Below are 21,974 nucleotides of genomic sequence, written 5' to 3' on the forward strand. Positions count from 1 at the left end.
TGGTATGTTGAATTGAATTTTCTCCCTACAATGTGTAATTTGGGTGTTGATGTGGTAAAAGGAGAGAATTACATAGAGAATAGTCTCTTGAAACATGGAGGGAACATCATCCACTGATGTACTCACGTGGGGCAATGGCCCTCTGTGGTTGCATATAGAGCTCTATAAATAGTCTATGTGTCTTGGGGCTTTACAACGTAGTTCTGGAATATGGCACCAGTAAGCAGTGTATATGGCAAAGTTAGCATGGGCATTCTTACAGCAATTCAGCTGTTGTTTTCTTCTATCTTGACCCAAATATTTCATTCATTGGTCTTGAATACTGAAATAAAAATCAGAATACAGAACATGTGTGTAGAGTGTAAGAAGTTGCAGAAACACAACAAATTTTGATATGGTTCTTCCTTTTAAAAAACCATTTAAAAATAATGGTACAATTTACATAGAGTAAAATTTACTCGTTTTTAGTGAATAGTTTTATGAGTGTAGAGTAATGCCTACAGTCCTATAACCACCCCACAATCAAGATATAGAACAGTTCCATCATTTAAAAAAATTCCCTATGCTCCTTTGTAGTTAGCTCCTCCCTGGCAATCACTTATCTATTTCCTGTCCCCTTAGTTTTGTCTATTCCAGATTGTCCTATAAGTTGAACCATATAATATGTAGCCTTTTGAGTCTGGTTCTTTCAATGAGCATATTGCATTCCCAATACATCCATGATGTTGCTTGTATGAATAGTTCATTCTTTTGTATTGTTGAATCCATTGTGTGGATTTACTATAGTTTGCTTGTTCATTCAACAGACGAAGGGCATTTTGGTGGATATGGGTTGTTTCCAGTTTTTAGTGATTGCTTCTTGCCTTTTACAAAGTTTTCTCTCAATTTCTTTTTATTTTTTATTTTTTTGAGATGGAGCCTTGCTCTCACCTAGGATGGAGTGCAGTGGCGCAATCTCAGCTTACTGCAACCTCCACCTCCTGGGTTCAAGTGATTCTTGTGCCTCAGGCTCCCGAGTAGCTGGGATTATAGGTGTGTACCACCACGCCTGGCTACTTTTTGTATTTTCAGTAGAGAAGGGATTTTGCCATGTTGGCCAGGCTGGTTTCGAATTCCTGACCTCAGGTGATCTGCCGGCCTTGGCCTCCCAAAATGCTAAGATTACAGGCGTAAGCCACCGCTCCTGGCCTCAATTTCTTTTCCATCTGGTCTTCACAGCAACATATGAAATAGATATTATTAGTATTTTGCAGATGAGGAAGCTGAGGCTCTGGAAGGGAGTGTTAATGACTTGGCTAAGTTCACACAGCTAGTAGATGGAAAAGCCAGGATTCCAACAGGTTCTCTGACTCTAAAGCCTGTGTTCTTCCCACAGCTGTATGCTACAAAGAAGCAAAGGGGCAAGAGGGCGCATATTTTATGTCATTCTGAGTTTAGAGGAGATAAAAATCACTAAAAGTAAAATTCACTAGGGGCAGAAGCCCTAACATTTGTTTTGGAAGACACTCCTCCATGGTCTCTCATGTTCCTACATGTCTTGCTGGACATGCTAAGAATGTGAAATCTTGATGACTCTTTATCTGGGCTCAGAATTGGTTTGCAGCATGCCATTTTACAGGTTGAGGGGATCTGGGACAAAAAGCAACCTTGCTTTTGCTTACTATAAAAGCAGAAGATTTATATCTAAAGTATCAGTAGTCCCTGGAAAACTTGGAAAAAGAAGGCATAAGAGCAATCATAAAATAAGTTAAAAAAGGACAAGTATTGATCTTTAAATTAGTCAACTTTTTTGTGTATGAGTTTATCTAAACTGTTTCTTCAACATTTCACCCTCTGGAAAGGAGCCCGGGTTTTAGGGCTTAAAACTCCAAATTGCCCCTTGGTGTTGCTCTGCTTCACTGCATGTTAAGCTCTAGAAAACTAATTTCTTATGTGTTCGTGGGTACTCTTTCTGTGGACTTTAGTGTTGCCATGATCAGACATGTTGAGAGCCTGATTGGCTGTGATTCCAGATAGCTTCCCAGTTGGGAAGTTCCATGCTGAGGTCACTCTGGTTGGTAATTCGTGAACTATGATACAGAGGTAGAAAGAATATTAGAGCTTCCTCTGTTTAATGTCTTCATTTTATAAGTAACCAGACTTCTGGGGAACAGTAACTTGACCAAAATTATACTGCAAGTTAATGGCAGAGCAAGAATATCTGGTCCGGAGAGAACCCCATTGTTTAATTCACCACTCTGGTTCAAATCTACTTCTCCAGAACTATTATCAAGACATAGCAATCATTGGATACTGACTTACATTAACTAAGCTCGAGTCTGGTAGGTAAGCCAGAATCCAATTCACTTACAATTGGAGGTATGTAGCTATCTAGAATCAGGACCCTTCCCTTTCAGAAGCAAGTCTTCCCAGACTTAACCTTAAGTCATAAATCAAGTGGTTGCCTGGTGGGCACAGAATTGGAATACATTTAAATGCAAATGTTTATTCTCTGGTGACATAACCATCTATCTAGATTAGCCATATGGATTTCTCTTGATTTAGTATATTACTAGTTAAGGAACTGAGTTGGAGGTTTAGAATTCACTCATATTATATTTATTGACCACCTACTATGTGCCACGTACCTAGTATATGGCTCTGGACCTAAGGATAGTGTCTTCTGGAAGTGCTTTATAAAGACATATTTATTATCCAAATACTCATTTTACTTAGTCATCTAAGTTCCACCACTTCATTCTCAAAGAAAGAAATGTATACTTTTAGAAGCTTTGTATTTTCTCTCTTGATCCTCATCATAAATCTGTACAGTAGATAATAATTATCCTATTTTACAGTTGAGGAACCTGAGACTTCAAGGGGTAGAATAACATGTTTCAAGTTATACAATTAGCAGGTGTCAGGCCTAGGACCTGCATACTTTTTAACTCACATATTTCTTAAAACTGAGTTTATCACATTCCAAATGTGGCATGTGAAAGTCTTTCTTTTGTGATTCTATATTGCCACTTTCATGATTTGGAAAATGTTCTAATCTCATCTACAAATTGGCTCACTGAACAAATTATTGATCACCAACCAAGTGCAAAACTTCCTATGCGCAAAGCACTGAGCCGATCTCTGAAGAGGAAATCAAGATGAAAAACACAAGATTCTTGTATTCTTGGAGCTTACAATATACTGGAGAATGTATGTAACACACACACAAAATCTGGAAGTAAGCAGACTAGAAGTACAAACAATATGGTATGGGAACAGAGGGAAGATAAATTCTAACTAGCACGATTTGACTTGAGAAGTCTCTTTGGAAAAGGTGGCTGAAATTTGAGAGTAAGAATTTGCCAGGAAGAGATAAGAAAAAAGACAATCCAAAAGTAAGGCAGCCTCAACAAAGACCTGAAGGCAAGAGAGTGCTAGTATCAAGTACATCTGAAGATAGGAGGTGTTGGTGGTGTTGTGGGAGATTATGAGAGAAAGGCAGAGAGAAGTTAAGTCCTAAAGGGGTTTTATGTGAATTAGAAACTTAGAACTTAATTCTAAGTGTTGAAAGGCCGGGCGCGGTGGCTCACGCCTGTAATCCCAGCACTTTGGGAGGCCGAGGTGGGCGGATCACGAGGTCAGGAGATCGAGACCATCCTGGCTAACTCGGTGAAACCCCGTCTCTACTAAAAATACAAAAAATTAGCCGGGCGTGGTGGCGGGCGCCTGTAATCCCAGCTACTCTGGAGGCTGAGGCAGGAGAATGGCGTGAACCCGGGAGGCGGAGCTTGCCGTGAGCCAAGATCGCACCACTGCACTCCAACCTGGGCGACAGAGCAAGACTCCGTCTCAGAAAAAGAAAAGAAAAAAAAAGAAGGCTTTTCAAGGGACTTGGGGCAGGGGAGAAATATGATCAGCTTAAGATAAAGCTTATTGCCTTTTATGGCTTTATTATTGGATCTCTACTTCTTTGCATAGTGCATGACACTTGCTGTGTGCAAAGATATATGTTAAATGAACGGACTGGAGAAGGAATAGATGGAGATTATCAGGTTATCGTTATTGTTTAAGAAGAGGGCAGGTGTAATCAACACAGCAGAGGGGAAAATGTATTTGATAGGTGGATTTGGGCATATGGGGGAAGGGAAAGAGTTAAGGAAAGCTGACTTTGCCTCTGCTCCACCAGGAAGATGGTGATACTGGCAACAGGGCACACAGAGGGAGGAATAGATAGATGGTCTGGGCAAAATGGGAATAAGGAAAGATTCTCAATTCTGTTTTGGATTATGTTGCATTTGTAGTTCTGGAAGAATATCTAGTGAAAACAGATTTTCAGGTCTAGAGCATTCATGAACCAGCTTTTCTTTGAGAGGGGATCATTTTCATATGCCTGATTTCATCCATTGTTTTATACAGATTTGAATTAATTTCATTTTAAAATTTTCTTTGCATTGCCTTAAAATGGTAGAGAACTACCTTATTTGGGCAGTTACCCTATGCAAGAACGACCCTAAGGAGGAAGTGAAAGGAAAAATGCCTTAAAGGAAATAAGTGATTGGAAGTGATCTTAAGATTTTCATGCAGTGAAGCTGGGCAAACCTTTCCCTCTATCCTTGTTAATTGGGGTATGAATGGAGAAATAATTTTAAAGGAAAGACCCTGTACTGTACTTAGAAATCAGGCAGTAATAGAAAAATATGCATATACACGAACAACTTGTAATCGAAAAAATAAGTAATGAGCCATGTAACCAGAGGTGATGTGCTACTTTATTGACCACTCTTCTGACTGAGGCTTTTACACTGCTGGAACCTTTGCAATTTAAATTTTTGGAGCCCTTTGTAAATTAAATTTTTGGATAGTCTGCATCAAGAGGGCTTCATTCGTCCATCCATGCGCTCGCTATACTGAGCGACGTTACACCGGGGAGCAGAGAGTTTATCAGTCTGGGACGATGTTTTTCCTTCCCTTTCTTTTTCTTCGTGGCTGACTTCCTTGCGCCACCTGAGTGCGGTTATCCTAAGCTCTCCCCTTCTGCAGTCTAACGCCTGCCCAGCACAGGCTGGAGCTGTATCAGCCCCCACTGGCGTGGCGCTTTCCCTCACACTCCCAGCTCGCGCTCCCCAACCCCTGCTGGGCGGGGAAGGCGTGCCCCAGGGACAGTTGGAGCAAACTCCCAACCGTCCCTTTGGCCCAGTAGGCGCGCAGGGGCTGCAGGGCGGCGCGCAGAAGCTAGGGGCGGGAGCGGGCGTAGCGAGCGCGAGCGGGTTGAGGGCGCGGCACCAGCCTGGAGCCGGGCGGGGAGTAACCGCGGGCCGGAGGGGCGCGCAAACCTGCCGTTGGCGCTGGGAATGGGGAGCTCTCCGGTTTGCACTGCTCGGAAATTAGTTGAATACAGTGAATTAGAGAAAACAAGTTGAAAAATGATAAGTATAATGAGATCTCATTTGTGGGGAAAGATCCACAGGGCCAGACTCTATGTGTGCACGTGCAAATACATTGAAAAGGGTCTGACGAAGCTCGGGGAAGGAGGAGGTTGGGAGAGCGGATTGAAGGGAGTGTACTTGGTATACTGCACATTCAGTGCATATGCCGCTGAAGCGAGCCCATGTATATGGCATATTTTTGAGATATTTAACATTCTTGACGTTTAGAATGAAAGTGTAATTGAAAAAAAAAAAGAGATCGCATTTGGGAAGCTTGAATATCCTCTTGCTTCCCATTGATAGGGACCTATTCAGATTCTCAGAGCACCGGCGACTTTGAGAGTTAAGGGAAGCTTTTCCAAATTCTTTCTCTCCCTTCCTCCACTAGTCCCACCTCCCCTCGCTCCCGTCGCCTTTCTTTCCTCAAAATCCTTCTTATTGGCCTTTGTCCAGGAGTCTTCCTCACAGCCTTTCTCATTGTCACATCCTCCCTGCAAAACCCATTCTCAAAGAGGAAACATTTGAAAGATAGTAAAGCTACTCTCAGGCGCATAAATATTTGAATTGGACATTGTTCCTAAACCATATTTGATAAAAATTAAGATAATATGTTTACAGGATGTTTCTGTTTTCCCCAAACAGTCTTACCAAAGTCCTTTTTAATAGAATGACCACATGATGTTAAATATTTTTCATTTTGAAATAATTTCAGGCTTAGAAAAAAGTTACAAAAATGGTACAAATAATTCCATTATATCCTTCACTCAGCGTTCACAAATCCTAACATTTTACATAGCCATAGTACAATAATCATAACTAGGAAATCAGCATTAGTACTACTCTATTAACTAATCTGCAGATATGGATCAATTCAAATTTCTACAGTTATCTAACCAATATCTTCTTTTTTGTGGTCCAGGATTCAATCCAGGACCTCGCAATGCATTTGGTTGGCATGTCTTGTTTCTTTTAATCTGTGACAGTTTCTTACTCTTTCTTTATTGATGACTATGATACTTTTGAAAAGTACTGGCCAATTTTGTGGAAAGTCTTTTAATTTGGGTTTGTCTAGTATTTTCTCACTATTAAGGTTATGCATTTTGTGGGGCAAAAATATCACAGAAGTGATGTGTCCTTCTCATGAGGCACAGTATGTCAACATGTCTCACTAATGGTGATGTTAACTTTGATCACTTGGTTAAGGTGGTCTCTGCCAGTTTTGGCCAGTGAAAAGTTGTGATTTTATTTTTTGTGTTTAATTATAGGGGAAAGTATTCTCATCATATGCAAGGTAATTTTAGTATTCTTGACAGTTATTACTGTAATATTTGCCAAGTGGTGAGTTTCTGTTTCCATCATTCTGAAGTTAAGTTTTAATCTGAATATTCAACGGCATAATTACTTTCTAAAGATATTTGACTAATACTTTCTCTACTTCACACTAGGGGAAAAAAAGACATTTGGAGGCTGTGTATATGTATGCTGTGGAATTAATGGCTAGAATGGAATTTGTAAATGTATTTTTTACAGATAATTGCATTCTAAATGAATGATTCACTATTCTTAGTACTTGTAAGAAATTGGATTCTAAAAATCCCAATTTACATGGATTTATGAGCTTATTAGTTGAATTGCTTTTATTCTGTGTTTATACAAAATGGTTAAATGTAAACTATATTTAAAAATAGAACAAAGATAATATGTCCTTCATATTATTTCCAATATACTTTGAGTTTTAGTTGGCATTTGCAAAACTGATCATTTAAATTAACAATGCATCTGACTCTCATCCAATAATAGTTTACTTTTATTTAGTCTTAATGTTTGCTGAAAGGATTTACTGGAATTTGGAATGAGTACTTCACTGCAAGGAAAGTAGACTTCTTGTGGGTGAAACTTAGAGATCTTTTAATCCACTAGTTATTTGACTATCAAACATTTTGATATATGTCATTTGCACATTAAGTTACCCTATGCAGCATTATTATTGTATATAGAAAACTGGTCTAAGATTGGGTCTTAGTTCTAATGCCATTTTTTCTTGCTTTCAGTATGAAGGAAAGCAGGGGAGTGAGTTTTAGGTTTTTTTTTTTTTGGATCACTGACCCTTTTGAGTATTTGCTATCTATGAACTGTTTCCCCAGAAAAACACACAAACTCACATTGCCTTAGAGCAAAATACAATCCAATGTCAAAAATGGTTGGGGGGTTAGCAAGGGAGGGACAAACAGGCTGCCAGGCTGTCAGAGGCTTCCCAGATGCAGTGTCCCCTCCTGCCATATGGCACAACTCGGCTCTCTTGGCAGCTCAGATGGGCAGCTAAGGCTGCACAGCCCATCTGGTTCCCTGTCATTTCCCGCCAGACCTCTTCCTCAACCTTCAATATCTTCCTCTCCCCCTTTATCACGGAGTCCCCAGTGTGCTCAGCTTTCTGGCCCCCTCTTCACGCCTTATGAGGTCCTGCCTGTCACTAGTTCTTTCACTACCTCTTCACCTCTCTCACCTATCTCCTGCTAAGGAACAGGGCTCAGAAGCCCGAGTGAGAGGACCTGACCACTTCCCAATGTGTAGAGCAGGGAATAATTTATTGCATAAATATGTCAACGCTCTCCCTTTTGATCGGCATAGAAATCTTGCCACGTTTTCTTGCCTGTCTGAAAACGAAGAGCTGACAAACACGCCTCACATCTATAGCTGACACAGCGATTACCAACGGACAGAGGCCAGAGAGCTGTGCACGCTCGGATCCTGCAAAGGCAGGGTGTGGTTGGAGAAAGAGAAGTGGGTGCCGAGAACAGGGATCAGGGCCGTTATAAGGAAACATTCTTGTTTCTGAAAATGGAAAGATCGTGAACTCCCAGAACCCGCTTCTTCGCCCGCCAACCCCTCCGCCTCCTGCCGCGGTGGCAGCCCCCGGCGCCAGGCCCAGCCGCAGGCCCGCCACGGCTCGCGGCAAAGCTTGGCGCCCGGGTGCGCGCCTCGGCCGGAGGCGGTGGCGGGGCGGGGCCCAGAGAGGGCCGGCAGGGGCGGGGCCGCGGCGCGCGCCGGGGAATCCCACCCGGGCTCTGACGTCACCGCGGCGCCGGCCAATAAGAAGCCGGTGAGGGGGATTCCCGCGCCGACTGCCGCCCCGCCGGCTTTTTAAATGGTACCCTGGGGAACACCTTGCAGCGGCGGTGGGAGGAGTGGGGGACCTGGAGGGAGGTGGTGAAATAGAATGGTCCTGGGGGACGGGACTCCAGGGGTTTGACGATTGGGCGTCAAGACTGACTTAGACCTGGGAAGAAAACCAGAGGCAGTCGAGCAGAGAGGCCAAACGCCAGGCAGGGCGAAGTCAGCCGGAGATGGACTGGAAACTGGAGCGCACCGCGCCTCGGAGGGTCCGCACGGAAGAGGAGGTGCTGTGGGTGAGTAACACCCTTTTCTGCATTCTCCCTAACTCTCTAATGCGGGGCCGAAGGCCCCGTTCGTAATATCTGTTTAGGACCAAGAGGTGGTACGAAACTCTAAGCCCTGGTCGTAAATTTGAGTGATGTAATTTAATTATATTCTGAAGGTGTCTAGCTGCCAAAAAAAAAAAAAAAAAAAAAAAAAAAAGTGTAATCTGACAAGCACAAGATCTAGAAAAATTCCACACCTGAAATTATGATTTTCCTAAATAGTTTCTCTCTCAATATGTTATCTGTGTTTTCAAAGGAAAGTATCATGCGTGTGCTCTCCAAAGACTTGAAGCAGAAGAGAAGTCAAGACTCCGCCAACGTGAGTCCAGGGCTTGTTCTTGTTCTCTGTTTTAATTCTGATCTTGAACAAACGAATTCTTGGTAAATAATGTATTTGTAGGAAGTTTGAGCTGGTCTGAAAATATGAGAATTTAAGTACAGTATCTTATTACATACTAAAAAGAATTTCTTTATGAAACTGAAGATCCCAGACAAATAATGCAATCGTTTGCATCTGAATCGTACTTTCTAGTTTCTGCCTCCACAGCAAAGGATAAAGCTGGGATGTGTCAGGTAGGCAGTGTATTGCTAGCGGCTGCTAATAATTTTAACAGTTGCTAGTTGCACTCCTCTCTGTTGCATTCAGAAGCACGCCCCCCAAAGAAATGGAAATGGTGCCATCTTGTGGACAATGTGGAGAAGTGGCATAAACCGTGGTTCTTAACATGAGCAATTTAAAGTTGATCCAATGTAGTACCTGTTCTCCTTGAAAGACCAAACCCAAAGGTCTTTAGTGTCTCCTGTAATCAGTGTAAAAGGAAACAAATTTAAATGGTTTTATAAACGTGTTTCATAAACAGCCTTCATCTGCTTTAAATCTCTGTCACCATTTACCATGCTTCTCTCTAGGCTCAATAGTTCATCTTCCTTTGACCTGTACGCAGAGATTCTAGTTCCAAATCCACCACCATTTTAATAGATTTTTCTAGATCTTATATAAATTTTGCAACTAGGCACTGTGGCTCATGCCTGTAATCCCGGCACTTTGGGATGCTGAGGCAGGAGGATCACTTGAGGCCGAGACTTCAAGACCAGCCTGGACAACACAGGGAGACCTTGTCTTTATAAAAAAACTGCAAAAATTAGCTGGGCATGATGACATGTGCCTGTAGTCCCAGCTACTTGGGAGCCTGAGGCAGGAGGATCGCTTGAGCCCAGGCGTTCAAGGCTGCAGTGAGCTATGATTGCACAACTGCACTCCAGCCTGGAGGACAGAGCCAGACCCTGCCTCTTAAAAAAAAAAATTCAATATTCAAGTGGTAACATCCTATATTGAATACATAATTGCATTTTCAGAACTCGATTACTAATGTCATTTCTAGTAGGAGAAAACTAATTGCATTTAAGCCCTTACATTTCTTAAATACTTTAATGTTGATTTTTTCCCCCAAACACTGCTGCAGTTTTGTGTCGTGCACAGCTTATGTATTATCACGACTCCTAGATATTTTACTGTCTAATACAGACAAGTAGTCTTTGGATCAGTAAACAGAAGTGATTTGAAAAGCTATAGTTAAGTAACTTTTTATTTATTTTTTTGAGACAGAGTCTCACTTTGTTGCCCAGGTTGGAGTGCAGTGGTGCAATCTCGGCTCACTGCAAACTCCAGCTCCTGGGTTCAAGTGATTCTCGTGTCTCAGCCTCCTGAGTAGCTGGGATTACAGGCAGCACCACCACGCTGGGCTAATTTTTGTATTTTTAATAGAGACGGGGTTTCACCATGTTGGCCAGGCTGGTCTTGAACTTGTGACCTTAGGGGATCAGCCAACCTTGGCCTCCCAAAGTGCTGGCTTTACAGGCGTAAGCCACTGTGCCCAGCCTACAGTTAAGTAACTTTTAAAATTCATTTGTACTGTAGAACATATTTTTAATCCAAGCATTTAATTTGGAAAACCTAAACGTAAGTATTCTGAAAGTTTTAAAGTTTTTGTTTAACTTTTATGTTTTTGACTAGATTCAAGCAAATATTGGTTTTATTTCTTATAGTCTTGAAGTAATACATTTTGTGTATAAGTTTTCTTTAATGTGACTATTAAGATTAGAGTTCTGCCACTATGTTTCATGTTACAAATTTAGCCTCAGTGACTGCCTGGGCCACGAGAATCGGCAGTGACCTGAATCAGGTAGGCAGTGTATTGTTAGCTGGCTGCTTGGGTCAAGTCAGCAGCCACAACTACCCTGCCACTTGCTTCTGGATAAATTCTTCTTGTCAATGAAGTGCTCTGGATACCTGTGTGTGATGAGCTGGCAGTGTATTGTTAGCTCGTTGAATATGTGAATGGCATCGGCTAACATGCAACTGCTGTCTTATTGCATATACAATGAACATCAGAGTGTAACTGAATCTGTAATTAGTGTGTGTTTATGTGTACTTTCTGCTATGAAGCAAGCCACTATTTACCATAATATATTATTGCCATTAGCTTATAATACAGTAATACTTACAATGGACAGCTTTATAATGGTAAGGAAAGTATTATAATTACTTAAATTTTTTCCTTTTAAGAAAAATTTACTTATGCCTGCTTTTCCGTAACTAAAAATTTTTGAGAAATATTTTTGGAGTCTTTGGAGTCTTTCGGAGTAGACAGTGTTTAAGTATTTATGAAATTACGTGTTTTTAACTATAAGGTTTAGAATGTAATAACAATGTGGAATGGACCTACAATGTGTCCCCAAATTTTCAGTGAAGTCTTTAGGATTCTTTCTGCATTATTAGTTTCTTTTTTTTTTTTTTTGAGACGGAGTCTCGCTCTGTCGCCCAGGCTGGAGTACAGTGGCGCGATCTCGGCTCACTGCAAGCTCCGCCTCCCGGGTTCACGCCATTCTCCTGCCTCAGCCTCCGGAGTAGCTGAGACTACAGGCGCCTGCTACCATGCCCGGCTAATTTTTTTGTATTTTTAGTATAGACGCAGTTTCACCGTGTTAGCTGGGATGGCCTCGATCTCCTGACCTCGTGATCCCCCCGCCTTGGCCTCCCAAAGTGCTGGGATTACAGGCGTGAGCCACCGCGCCCGGCCTCTGCATCATTAGTTTCTAAATACAGCATTAGAATTGGTTTCTATAGCCGTGACTGTATGTGTACCAGCTGAAGGGAAAGTTGAGGTAATTTTCCAGATGAGTCAGTCAACCAAAACATTTTTCACTTGAAATATCAAGAATATTGGGGAATTTTTTTGGGTGGGGGATGGTTTAAATTTTTTTGGAAGATCTACCTCAATCCTTTCACTTCATTTTCTGTAAAATCACAGGTTCATGAAATATTTGGAAGACAGCATGAGATCTAACAACTTGTGAAGTGGGAAGAACTGACCATACAATATGACCTTAAATATATTCTCATTACCTTGGAGGCATTTTGACCCATGAAGCAGCATAGATATGTGCTGGCTTCCAGACATGCAGTATTCTCGTGCGGACATTTGCAGCCAGTTAGTGGAACTGACTTTGGTGGTGCCATCAGTTAGTTAAGCCATAGATGAGATATAAGAAATATTTCGCATTCTCTACTGTACTGGATTATAAGTTATTGGTAAAATAATTTTTATGCTTTCCTTATTTAAACATATTTCTAGAACATGGGTTAAATAGATATCTATAATTTGATTCTTACGCATTTTACTACTTTCAAATCACATCCTCTTTTTGATGTTGCCCAGTGTTATTCACTTTCAGGAGATTTATGTTTAAGTATATCTTCCATGTAAATATTATTTTCATCTTGTCTTTTTTTAAGGTTAAATTTCAACATGTTATTTTCTATAAAGAATCACTGACCTAGTGATAAAAATAAAATCTACTAAATTTAGAAGCTTTGGCTTTTGTGTTTTAGTTTTTTTAAATTAAAGAGCAAGACATAAAATGCCAACTTTATTTTATTTTAGATCCAGGGGGCACATGTGCAGGTTTGTTACATAAATATAATAGGCGATGCTGGGGTTTGGGCTTCTAGTGAACCTATCACCCAAATAGTGAACATTGTACCCAATAGGTAGTTTTTCAGTCCTTGTATTCCTTCCTTCTACCCCTTCTGGAGTCCCCAGTGTCTACTGTTTCCATCTTCGTGTCCATGTGTACCCATTGTTTAGCTCCCACTTAGAAGTGAGGAACATGCCGTAATTGATTTTCTGTTTCTGAAAATGCCAACTTAAATTTTTTTAAGTTTTCTTTTTTAGAACTGTTGATTCTGTAGGGAAACCAACTTTATATTCAATAAACAGAAGATATTTAAAGTTGTGGTTTAATCTCATATTATTGAGATGATGAGAAAAGGGGGAAGGAATGGAATGAAATAAAAATATGTTAAAGAAATAAAAAAATATGTTAAAGAGATGAATGGGTTAGGAGGAAAGTGAAGATACAAATTAAAAGAGAAAATGTTTCCATAGGTGGGAGAGGGAAAGAAAGGGATACACACTGGGATGTCAAGGGTCAAGCAGAGGGAAAAGGGGTGGTAAAAAGAGGAGGGAGGTTCTGCTGATGGTAAATTATTTTCTCCCAGGTGTTTTCTCTTGGGGCAGTCTCTTGGCTGTTCACTGGTGCTGGGAATGTCACTACTTCCCATCGCAGCCCTCTGAACCTGTCACTATTATAGTGATAGCTTTCTAATTTCTCTCTCTCTGCTGCTTTTTATTCCCCTGCACTGCTCTGCAAGAGACAGCCTTAACAGTTCAGCTGGATGAGGGGAAGGGAAGAGTGGGAAGGAGTGTGGTGGATTAGTTTCTAGGCCTAACAATTATTAGAATTTTATTTGATGGGAAAGATAAAATCAAGCAGAGGACTAAATATGGATAGAGTGTCCTCATATCAGCTCCACCCAAACATGTCATTTTTCTTTCAAAGGAACACCACAAATCAATGTGGTGCAATCATGGCTCACTACAGCCTCTACCTCCTGGGCTTAAGCAATCCTCTCACCTCAGCCTCCTGAGTAGCTGGAACCACAGGTGTGTGCTACCGCACCTGGCTAATTTTAAAATTTTTTTTGTAGAGATGGGGTCTCGCTCTGTTGCCCAGCCTGGAGTTCAGTGGAGCCATGTTGGCTCACTGCAGCCTTGACCTCTTTGGGCTCAAGCAATCCTTCCACCTCAGCCTCCTATGTAGCTGGGACCTGAGGCATGTGCCACTACACCCAGCTAATTTTTTGATTTTTTTTGTGGAGACAGGGTTTTGCCATGTTGCCCCAGGCTGGTCTCTAACTCCTGGGCTCAAGTGATCCTCCCACCTCAGCTGCTTAAAGTGCTGATATTACAGGCCTGAGCCATCATGCCCATCGCCAATTATCACATTTTTAGAAATTTTGCATCCTAGTTACTAAACCAGTGGTAGATTGAAATTGACCATGAGGGAGCATGAGCATTTACATTGAGCTGGCAAATGCTGTATGTCAGGATTCCTCCTCCAGAGTCTGCTATTAAACATGTACCAGCCACCATTATATATATGCTAGATACACTGCAGTTATTAAGAATTATATATATGTACATGTATATATAGTATTGATACAGTGTAATTGTTAAACATTTAAAAAAATGAAATACAACTTTCAGGGCACATTTCAGCCAAATTCATATTTATTCCAGTCTCTAACACTCTGTTGTTATGTCTGCTGTAAGATGATCAGGAGTTAGTATGAAGTATTCTTCTCTACGCACCAAAGAAAACAAACAAAGCAAACTTCAAGTCAGTGAATTAGTTACCACAGTTAAAATGCATTTGATTTTGTCCTTTTCCTTTTTCACAAGAAAAACAGCTGAATACTCTTTCATGTGATGCCTGATATTTTTCTTTTTCTCTCTTTTTTGAGACAAGGTCTTTAAGATGGGGTCTCGCTCTGTTGCCCAGGTTGGAGTGCAGTGGTGCAATCCTGGCTCATTGCAACCTCAGCCTCCTGTTTTCAAGTGATTCTTCTGACTCAGCCTCCCAAGTAGCTGGGATTACAGGCACGTGCCACTGTGCCCGGCTAATTTTTGTATTTTTAGTAGAGATGGGGGTTTCAACATGTTGCCCAGGATGGTCTCGAACTCCTGACCTGAAGTGATCCACCCGCCTCGGCCTCCCAAAGTGCTGGGATTATCGGTGTGAGCCACTGTGCCAGGCTCTGATGTTGATATTTTTCTGTTACAGTCCTTAGCCCAGGCATCCTGTAGCACTCTGTGTCCCAGACTTTTTGATGCAGAAACAAGACTGAAGGAAGATTGTCCAATATAGGAAAGATTCAACTTTTCCTCTATGTGTTTGTCTGCTGGTATTCCTATGAGGCATTTGAGTTACAGGTAGCAGCACATCAGCAAATGACTCCACTCCCTCTCTCAGCACACATAGCCTAATTGTTACAGAACCCCGAAGGGACACCTGAATGTCCTTTCTTTCAAGGCAATATGTATGACACGCTTTCAAATCTCCTCCTGCCTACTCTGCTTACCTAAAGGGCAAGGGGAGAAAATCCAGCACTGACAGAGTCTGTAGGTTGAATAAGGCAGCCAAGATTAGAGAGATGTAAGTGAAGAAACCCACTTTATCTGGCTTTGGAGAGAGCTAGTGACTTAAGGCAGGATGTTCATCTGTATCATGTTGACTGGGACAGTCCTGGTTGTTCCCAGTGCAGCTCCATTGTCATCCATCTGGCAGTGGGGAGTCTCTGCTGCCCATGTGGTGCTGGCATATGCAGTTCTGCTCATGCCCCTAACGTGAATGCATAAAACACCCCTGCAGTGCCACAGCACTGCTATGAGCTCATGGAAGGCGTAGGTGAGGATACAAGGCAAGAGTGCTCTGGCAGCAACACTTGGAGGGGCCGCCTGAGCAAAAGTTTTCTTAGAGGCTCAGAATTCAAATTGCTAATAGGCTCTTGGGGCAAAATTGCAAAGGACAGATAGGCTTGTTGGTGGCTTCTGTTTTCTTCGCTAACAATCCAGGTTAGTTCTGATTTCCTTCCTGGTCACTTAAAACACCTTAGTAAGTGTGTTAATTGACTTTTAGAGTTGCAAAGGGCTTTTTATTCCATTCAACCCCTGTTCAATTTACAGGTGAGGAAACTGAAATAAGGTACTTAAGTGACTTGCCTAAAGTCACGCAGCTGGCGAGAGGTAGGAGCATGCTTGCTGACACACTCCTCTGGCATTCTTGAGGCTATCCCTACAAATATCCCTCTTGACCTCTGGTAGAAATTCCACCTCCACCAAATATCTTTCTAAATACATTCATAGCTGGGTGGCTGGATATGTACTCTGAAGCAGAAGATGCTTCATGAAATATTTTTGGTTTATCTAATAACTTTGGTCCAAATACATATACAGAACTATATACTGAGGTAGCATTACTGAATTTGCCATACGAAACATCTTCACTTTCATCCATCAGGTCAGAATTTGGGTGTCAAGTCACAGACTACTTAAATTGGGTCTTTTTCTTCTTAGACAAATTTATATGACTTTTTTACATTTTTGGCCATCTTCCTATTTAATTCTTTTATGCGATGAATGTATATTTCATGAGGCAGTAATTAACCTTCGCCAACTTGGCAGGTTGCTTTGTTAGTCATTATAAGGCTAACAAAATATAAAGGTCATGACTTTGGGAGAAGAAATGCCTTGTGACTCTAAGAGGTTCAGTGACTGCTGATCTACACTTTAGGACTTGTATGATCACCCCCTTTTTATACTAGAATTTAGGCTGTTTGGAGTTGACTTTTACTATTTCAGCTATCAGAATGATGCAGCATTGAATTCCTCCCAAGTGGCTAATCTAGTATGAATACATTAGCAACCCAAATCAGCCTATAAGGAATCAAGTTAAATGATCTTATACTCATGTCCTTTTTTCTACACTTGGGATTTTCATGCAAAAATAAAGACTGACTTACTTGGTAATATTATGATTACAGAATTTGAGTTGCTTCTAAAAAATAATGCAGAGAAATACTGAAAATGATGAAGACTTTTTCAAATGTTATACGGTCATTTATAAATGACTATTTATATATGTCAGTTACATACATAGTGACAGTTATAGTAAAACACTAGGAACCTGTACTTAAAAAGAAAAAACAAAATCCTGTACACAAAACAAGCACACATATATAAGGATTTGAATCTATGTATATATATTTTACATTTTTCAACATTTGTGTTTTATTCCATTAACATAACCATTTACAGTTATTCCAGAAATTTCAGTCATACACAGTGCTCTTGAATCCAAAGAGTGGTCTAGTGTGTTGGCATTTTCATCAAGTACAGTCCTAGAAAATGTCAAGTTGAACAATAAGATATTGAGGCACATTGGTCACTGTGTATTCTGAATTCTTTAGTATGGTCAGAGGAAGTAGTTAATATATTTCATGTTGATTCTTTGGCTACTCTTGATTTTTGCTTTGGGTAACATCCTCATCCTGGGAACATTCATTACCACTTAATAGCAAGATAACATTAAAAAAAAAATCCTTCATTGCCACATTTAATAGCATGTTTAAAAAGGCAGAGGTTGCAATGAGCTGAGAACGCACCACTGCACTCCAGCCTGGGTGACAGAGTGAGACACTGTCTCCAAAAAAAAAATGTTTAAAATGAGACCAAACCCTCATGGAGACATTTCTCTGTTCTATTAGAAACGGAATGGCATTCTCATAGATCCTCTTTCTTTTTTATTATCACTTGTCTAACCAGAGCTGCTATGTCAGGCCTGATGACTTCAATGGGCTCCTCTGGCCTCCAGAACTTCACAACTTGACCCTCAGGGTTGACAAGATACTTCCAAAAATTCCACCTTGGTTCCTTCTTTGAAGAATCTAAAATATCCAGAACATATTTTCATGAGCATAATTTTATTCTTTGTCAAGATTTTCACTTCTATTAGTATCTGCATAAATGACAACTTTAGTATCAAGTTCTAGGACTGTCATAATATAAAAAACAAAACACCCAAACAAAGTGAAACTCAAGGTTAGAGTAACCAGATTTCAATATACTTGATGACTTCACCTATGAGTCTACTTATCTAGTATGTGATCTTAGTATCAAGAAATGAAGCAAAGTAGGCCGGGAGCCATGGCTCAGCCTGTAATCCCAGCACTTTGGGAGGCTGAGGTGGGTGGATCACCTAAGATCAGGAGTTTAAGACCAGCCTGCCCAACATGGTGAAACCCCATCTCTACTAAAAATACAAAAAATTAGCCGGGTGTGGTGGTGTGCACCTGTAATCCCAGCTACTCGGGAGGCTGAGACAGTAGAATCATTTGAACCTGGGAGGCGGAGGTTGCAGTGAGCTGATACCATGCCACTGCCCTCCAGCCTGGGGGACAAGAGTGAAACTCTGTGTCAAATAAAATTAAGAGCCAAAAAAAATGAAGCAAAGTTGTAATCCCAAATTGCTGGGATTACAGGTGTGTGCCACCACACCAGGCAAATTTTTGTATTTTGAGTAGAGATAGGGTTTTGGCCTCCCAAAGTGAATAATCACCTTATTTTGAAAAGCAATAACTTTTTTTTTGGAAGGGTCTCGCTGTGTTGCCTGGGCTGGGCTTGAACTCCTGGGCACTAAAGTGATCCTCCTGTCTTGACCTCCCAAAGTGCTGGGATTACATGCATGAGCTACCATGCCCAGCCATGATATCCTTTTGATAAATCTTAATTTATGCAAGAAATGTAGATTTTTTTTCTATTTATACCACTCAAGATTTATGTTCATTTTATTGACTAACATGAGAAAAAATATAATAATTATAACTAAAATTTATGAAGTGCTTACTATGTGCCTAGTAATGTACGCTCCATGCTTCAAATTGATCCTCTCTTTTAATCTTACAGGGACCCTATGAGGTGGGTATTATTATCATCCCCGTTTTGCAGATGAGATAAATGGAAGCCTAGACACAAGGTCACGTGGCTAATGAGTGGTTGAGCCAGGATTGATACACGGGCCTTTTACTCCAGAGCTCATGCTCTTAACCTTTGGGCTCTATGATCCTCCCTATCTAAGTGGAATGAAACCTTAACTCACTGTTACCTTTTTGATTACACAGGCTAAGAAGGGTTTTAGAAGGTTTGTAGTGATAAAGAGAAATAACCTATGAGCTATTGCACCCACGTATCTGGCTGCTGTAACTGAAGAATGATTAGTTCAATGGCATGTGCTTGGGCTTTTCTTTCCTCAGTGGACCTTCAAAATAAGAGGAATAAAGACCTCACTGTGGTTGCCATTTATGGCGTTAGGCATTATATCAACTTTCCCTAGAAATTAAATATAATGTTTTTAGAAGATTCTGACTTCACATTTATGTGAAATATTATAGATCACTATTTGGTTTGTTGGATTAGAAGCTTGATTGCCTGAGTGAGGTAATAGTTTGATCAAAACTCAACTTATTTACAGTGAAAATAGGACTGAAGATGTCATCAGAATAAGTTAGATGAGAGAACATTAGCTAATGTCCTTTATTTATTTATTTAAGATGCAGGCTTGCTCTGTCGCCCAGGCTGGAGTGCAGTGGCGCGATTTCAGCTCACTGCAACCTCTGCCTCTGGGTTCAAGCGATTCTCCTGCCTTGGCCTCCTGAATAGCTGGGATTACAGGTGCCCACCACTACACCGGGCTAATTTTTGTATTATTAATAGAGACGGGGTTTCACCATATTGGCCAGGCTAGTCTCTAACTCCTGACCTCAAGTGATCTGCCTGCCTTGGCCTCCCAAAGTGCTGGGATTACAGGCGTGAGCCACCGCGTCCGGCCTCTTTTTTTTTTTTGACTAATATGGTTTAGAACAGTGTCTGGCACAGAGCAAGCAGTGTATAAGTACTTTATTTTTACTATTAACAGACTTAATTCCAAACAATCTTAAGAAGTCGTTACTATTGATAGCCCATTTTACAAATGAGAAACAGGCACAGAGAAGTTAAGAAGCCACATAGCAAAAACAAAAGAGCAGCGGTTTGAACCCAGGTAGCTTGAGGCCAAAGCCTATGCTGTCTCTATGCCTCATGACCTTTGTGCTAAGTGACCTTGGCAAGTCTTTAAACAGATTTCTGTAGCTAGCTTAATTGGAGAAATAGCCTAACACTACTGCCCTCTGAAAAAACCAAGTTATATGTTTTTGGATTTTAGCAAAAATCTGGTAAGCTGACATATTCATCTTTGAGAATATTGTTTCAGATAAGAAAGACAACATAAAATTAGCCACAAACATATGTTAACTAATAATGCCCAGCACTATTCATGAGAGCTGTGTGGCTATAATGACGGGAAGGGACATTTCTCCAGATGCTAGTTACAAGAGAGGAGAATTAAGATATTTTGTGAAAATAGCCATGGGCACACTTTAAGTAAATTCTTCAGGAAGATGGTAATAAGGAATCAAATATATTGGAATAGAATTCTTTTACCATCTGAGAAGCTAAAACATTGATTTCAGGGGAGCATAACTCCTAGAAGTTACAAAGGATGAGATTCTGGCTCTTTGATAGTTTTATGAAGCTTTCCCGATACAACGTTTCAAATGAAATAGGAAAGTATTGTCCTGGTATAATTGTTTAAAAATGAAAAGCAATTTAAAACAATATATGCAAGGCAGATATTTACCAACAAGAAATCTAAATGCAGGTTCTCCTTCAGATCCTAGAATCTTAATCTTGTGGAAGATGGGGAATGTTACTCCGTAGTTTTTTCTTGCAAAAGATTCTACTTCCTTGCTTGGGCGGGGCTCCGATTCTCCAAACTGATTGCAGGGAAAAGCCAACACGCTGAAGTGGGATGGTCCAAACTCTTTGTGCAGTTCCTTCAGCCCTAAGTAATTTCTGTCTGTGAGTTGGCAGTCACTGGCCACGTTTACAACTAGTGAAACCTCCCGGAAAAAGAAAAAAATCCAACCGGAAAGTGAAGCAAAAGATTTTTAAAAATTCTGCAAGTAGTTAAAATCCTAAACAATTTGGGGGGGACTATAACCTCTGATTGATGTTTTTTTCATATTTTTGGACATACACAGTTCTATTGAAAACTGTAACCTAGATGCCTGGGTTAAGGCCCTGAAATAGTACTGCCATTAAAAAAGCATTAGATACTCATGAAAGTTTATTTTTAAATTAAAGATAAAACTATGATCCTTGATAAGTTCTTTTTAAAGTTATTAGATTATAGAACCAATACTTTTATTAATAAATGTCATCATGTTCACATTACTAACTGTATTTTCCAAACAACTTTACATGTCAATTCAGCACAAAATTAAAGCATTTTAAAGAAAACGAGATAATCGGAATTTATTATTTAGAAGCAAACTATCAGAACTGTAATAACTAAAGTGATGTACTAATACCATTACTCTGAAGACTAAATTCCAACTTATGACCATGTAACAGCAAAAAATTGATTTTATTAAGAGGAATAAACAGAGACAAGGAAAAATGATAACAATAAAAATCAGATGATGCAACTTACTTTGCCTTTATACTTTTCCAGAGAAACGGTTCTTCCTTTTGCATCCTTCACTTCAAAGGCATAAAAGCTGTTGATTTTAGGTTTGAGGAATTTTAGTTGTAGAAGAAATAGCGTTACTGTGCATAGAACCATAGACAGCAAAACTGCAAATACCTTTGCTCTGGGCCCGGAACATTTTAGCGGGTAAGCTGCAAGAGGCTCCATGTTGGAGGATTCTAGAGGGAAGTCTCAGCAGCCTGGAATTCAAGGAGGAGCTGAAACTTGAAACCGGCTTAGTTTAACGGAAAACCAGGAAGGACAGGCTGACTGCTTTCACTGCTAAGGAACAGAAAGACCACTTCTCAGAGGGGAAATGAAGCGAAACTCCTGAATGAAGCAAGGAGCTCTACAGAATTTCAAAGTATTTGTGATGTAATTATAATTTTTGCTAGAAAAATCAGGACATTTTTGGTAGGTCTTTGACATTCTCCCTACAAAGAAAATATTTCGCCAGAAGATGGTGCTCTTGTAACTCGAAAGCTACGGAGGGCTCCTTCCCCATGCTAAGCTGTGTATTTATTGAGCAACTGTTTGGATGCAGAGGATGGAGTACGATGCTCAGCAATAGTTTAGAATGTAGATTAAATGTGACCTACTCATA

The 21,974-nt window shown here is 40.5% G+C and overlaps 2 protein-coding genes across 5 annotated transcripts in view; one reads left to right on the forward strand and one right to left on the reverse strand.

The window, feature by feature from the left end:
- Positions 1 to 8,384: 8,384 nt before the first annotated feature.
- The window catches only part of CDC20B (cell division cycle 20B), a 62,107-nt gene continuing 48,517 nt past the window's right edge, over positions 8,385 to 21,974 (forward strand). For all 3 annotated transcript variants that reach the window (XM_008952727.4, XM_003827360.4, XM_003827361.4), the window contains exons 1-2: positions 8,385 to 8,812; positions 9,102 to 9,164. In XM_008952727.4, coding sequence (XP_008950975.2) covers positions 8,750 to 8,812; positions 9,102 to 9,164 — 126 coding nt within the window. In that variant the 5' untranslated portion in view covers positions 8,385 to 8,749. The remainder of the gene's footprint in view (positions 8,813 to 9,101; positions 9,165 to 21,974) is intronic.
- Positions 16,987 to 21,817, reverse strand: GPX8 (glutathione peroxidase 8 (putative)). 2 transcript variants are annotated; one of them, XM_003827362.7, is made up of 3 exons: positions 21,335 to 21,817; positions 20,480 to 20,741; positions 16,987 to 17,693 (listed from the first exon to the last, which is right to left on the reverse strand). In XM_003827362.7, the coding sequence occupies exons 1-3, from the start codon at positions 21,536 to 21,538 to the stop codon at positions 17,530 to 17,532; spliced, it is 630 nt and encodes a 209-aa protein (XP_003827410.1). In that variant the 5' UTR covers positions 21,539 to 21,817; the 3' UTR covers positions 16,987 to 17,529. The 2 variants fall into 2 exon arrangements, with proteins under 2 accessions (XP_003827410.1, XP_014200393.1); XM_014344907.5 differs by lacking the exon at positions 20,480 to 20,741 and having other exon boundaries at positions 21,335 to 21,647.

The sequence above is a fragment of the Pan paniscus genome, chromosome 4, assembly GCF_029289425.2.
Source record: "Pan paniscus chromosome 4, NHGRI_mPanPan1-v2.0_pri, whole genome shotgun sequence".
Classification (NCBI taxonomy): domain Eukaryota; kingdom Metazoa; phylum Chordata; class Mammalia; order Primates; family Hominidae; genus Pan; species Pan paniscus.

Excerpts from the sequence above, each read along its gene's own strand:
- GPX8 (XM_003827362.7), bottom strand. The coding sequence starts at position 21,538 with ATGGAGCCTCTTGCAGCTTACCCGCTAAAATGTTCCGGGCCCAGAGCA. Across the intron at positions 20,742-21,334 it reads TGGAAAAGTATAAAGGCAAA|GTTTCACTAGTTGTAAACGT; the intron begins GTAAGTTGCATC and ends TTTTTCCGGGAG. Across the intron at positions 17,694-20,479 it reads TGCATTTAGATTTCTTGTTG|ATTCTTCAAAGAAGGAACCA; the intron begins GTAAATATCTGC and ends TGGATATTTTAG.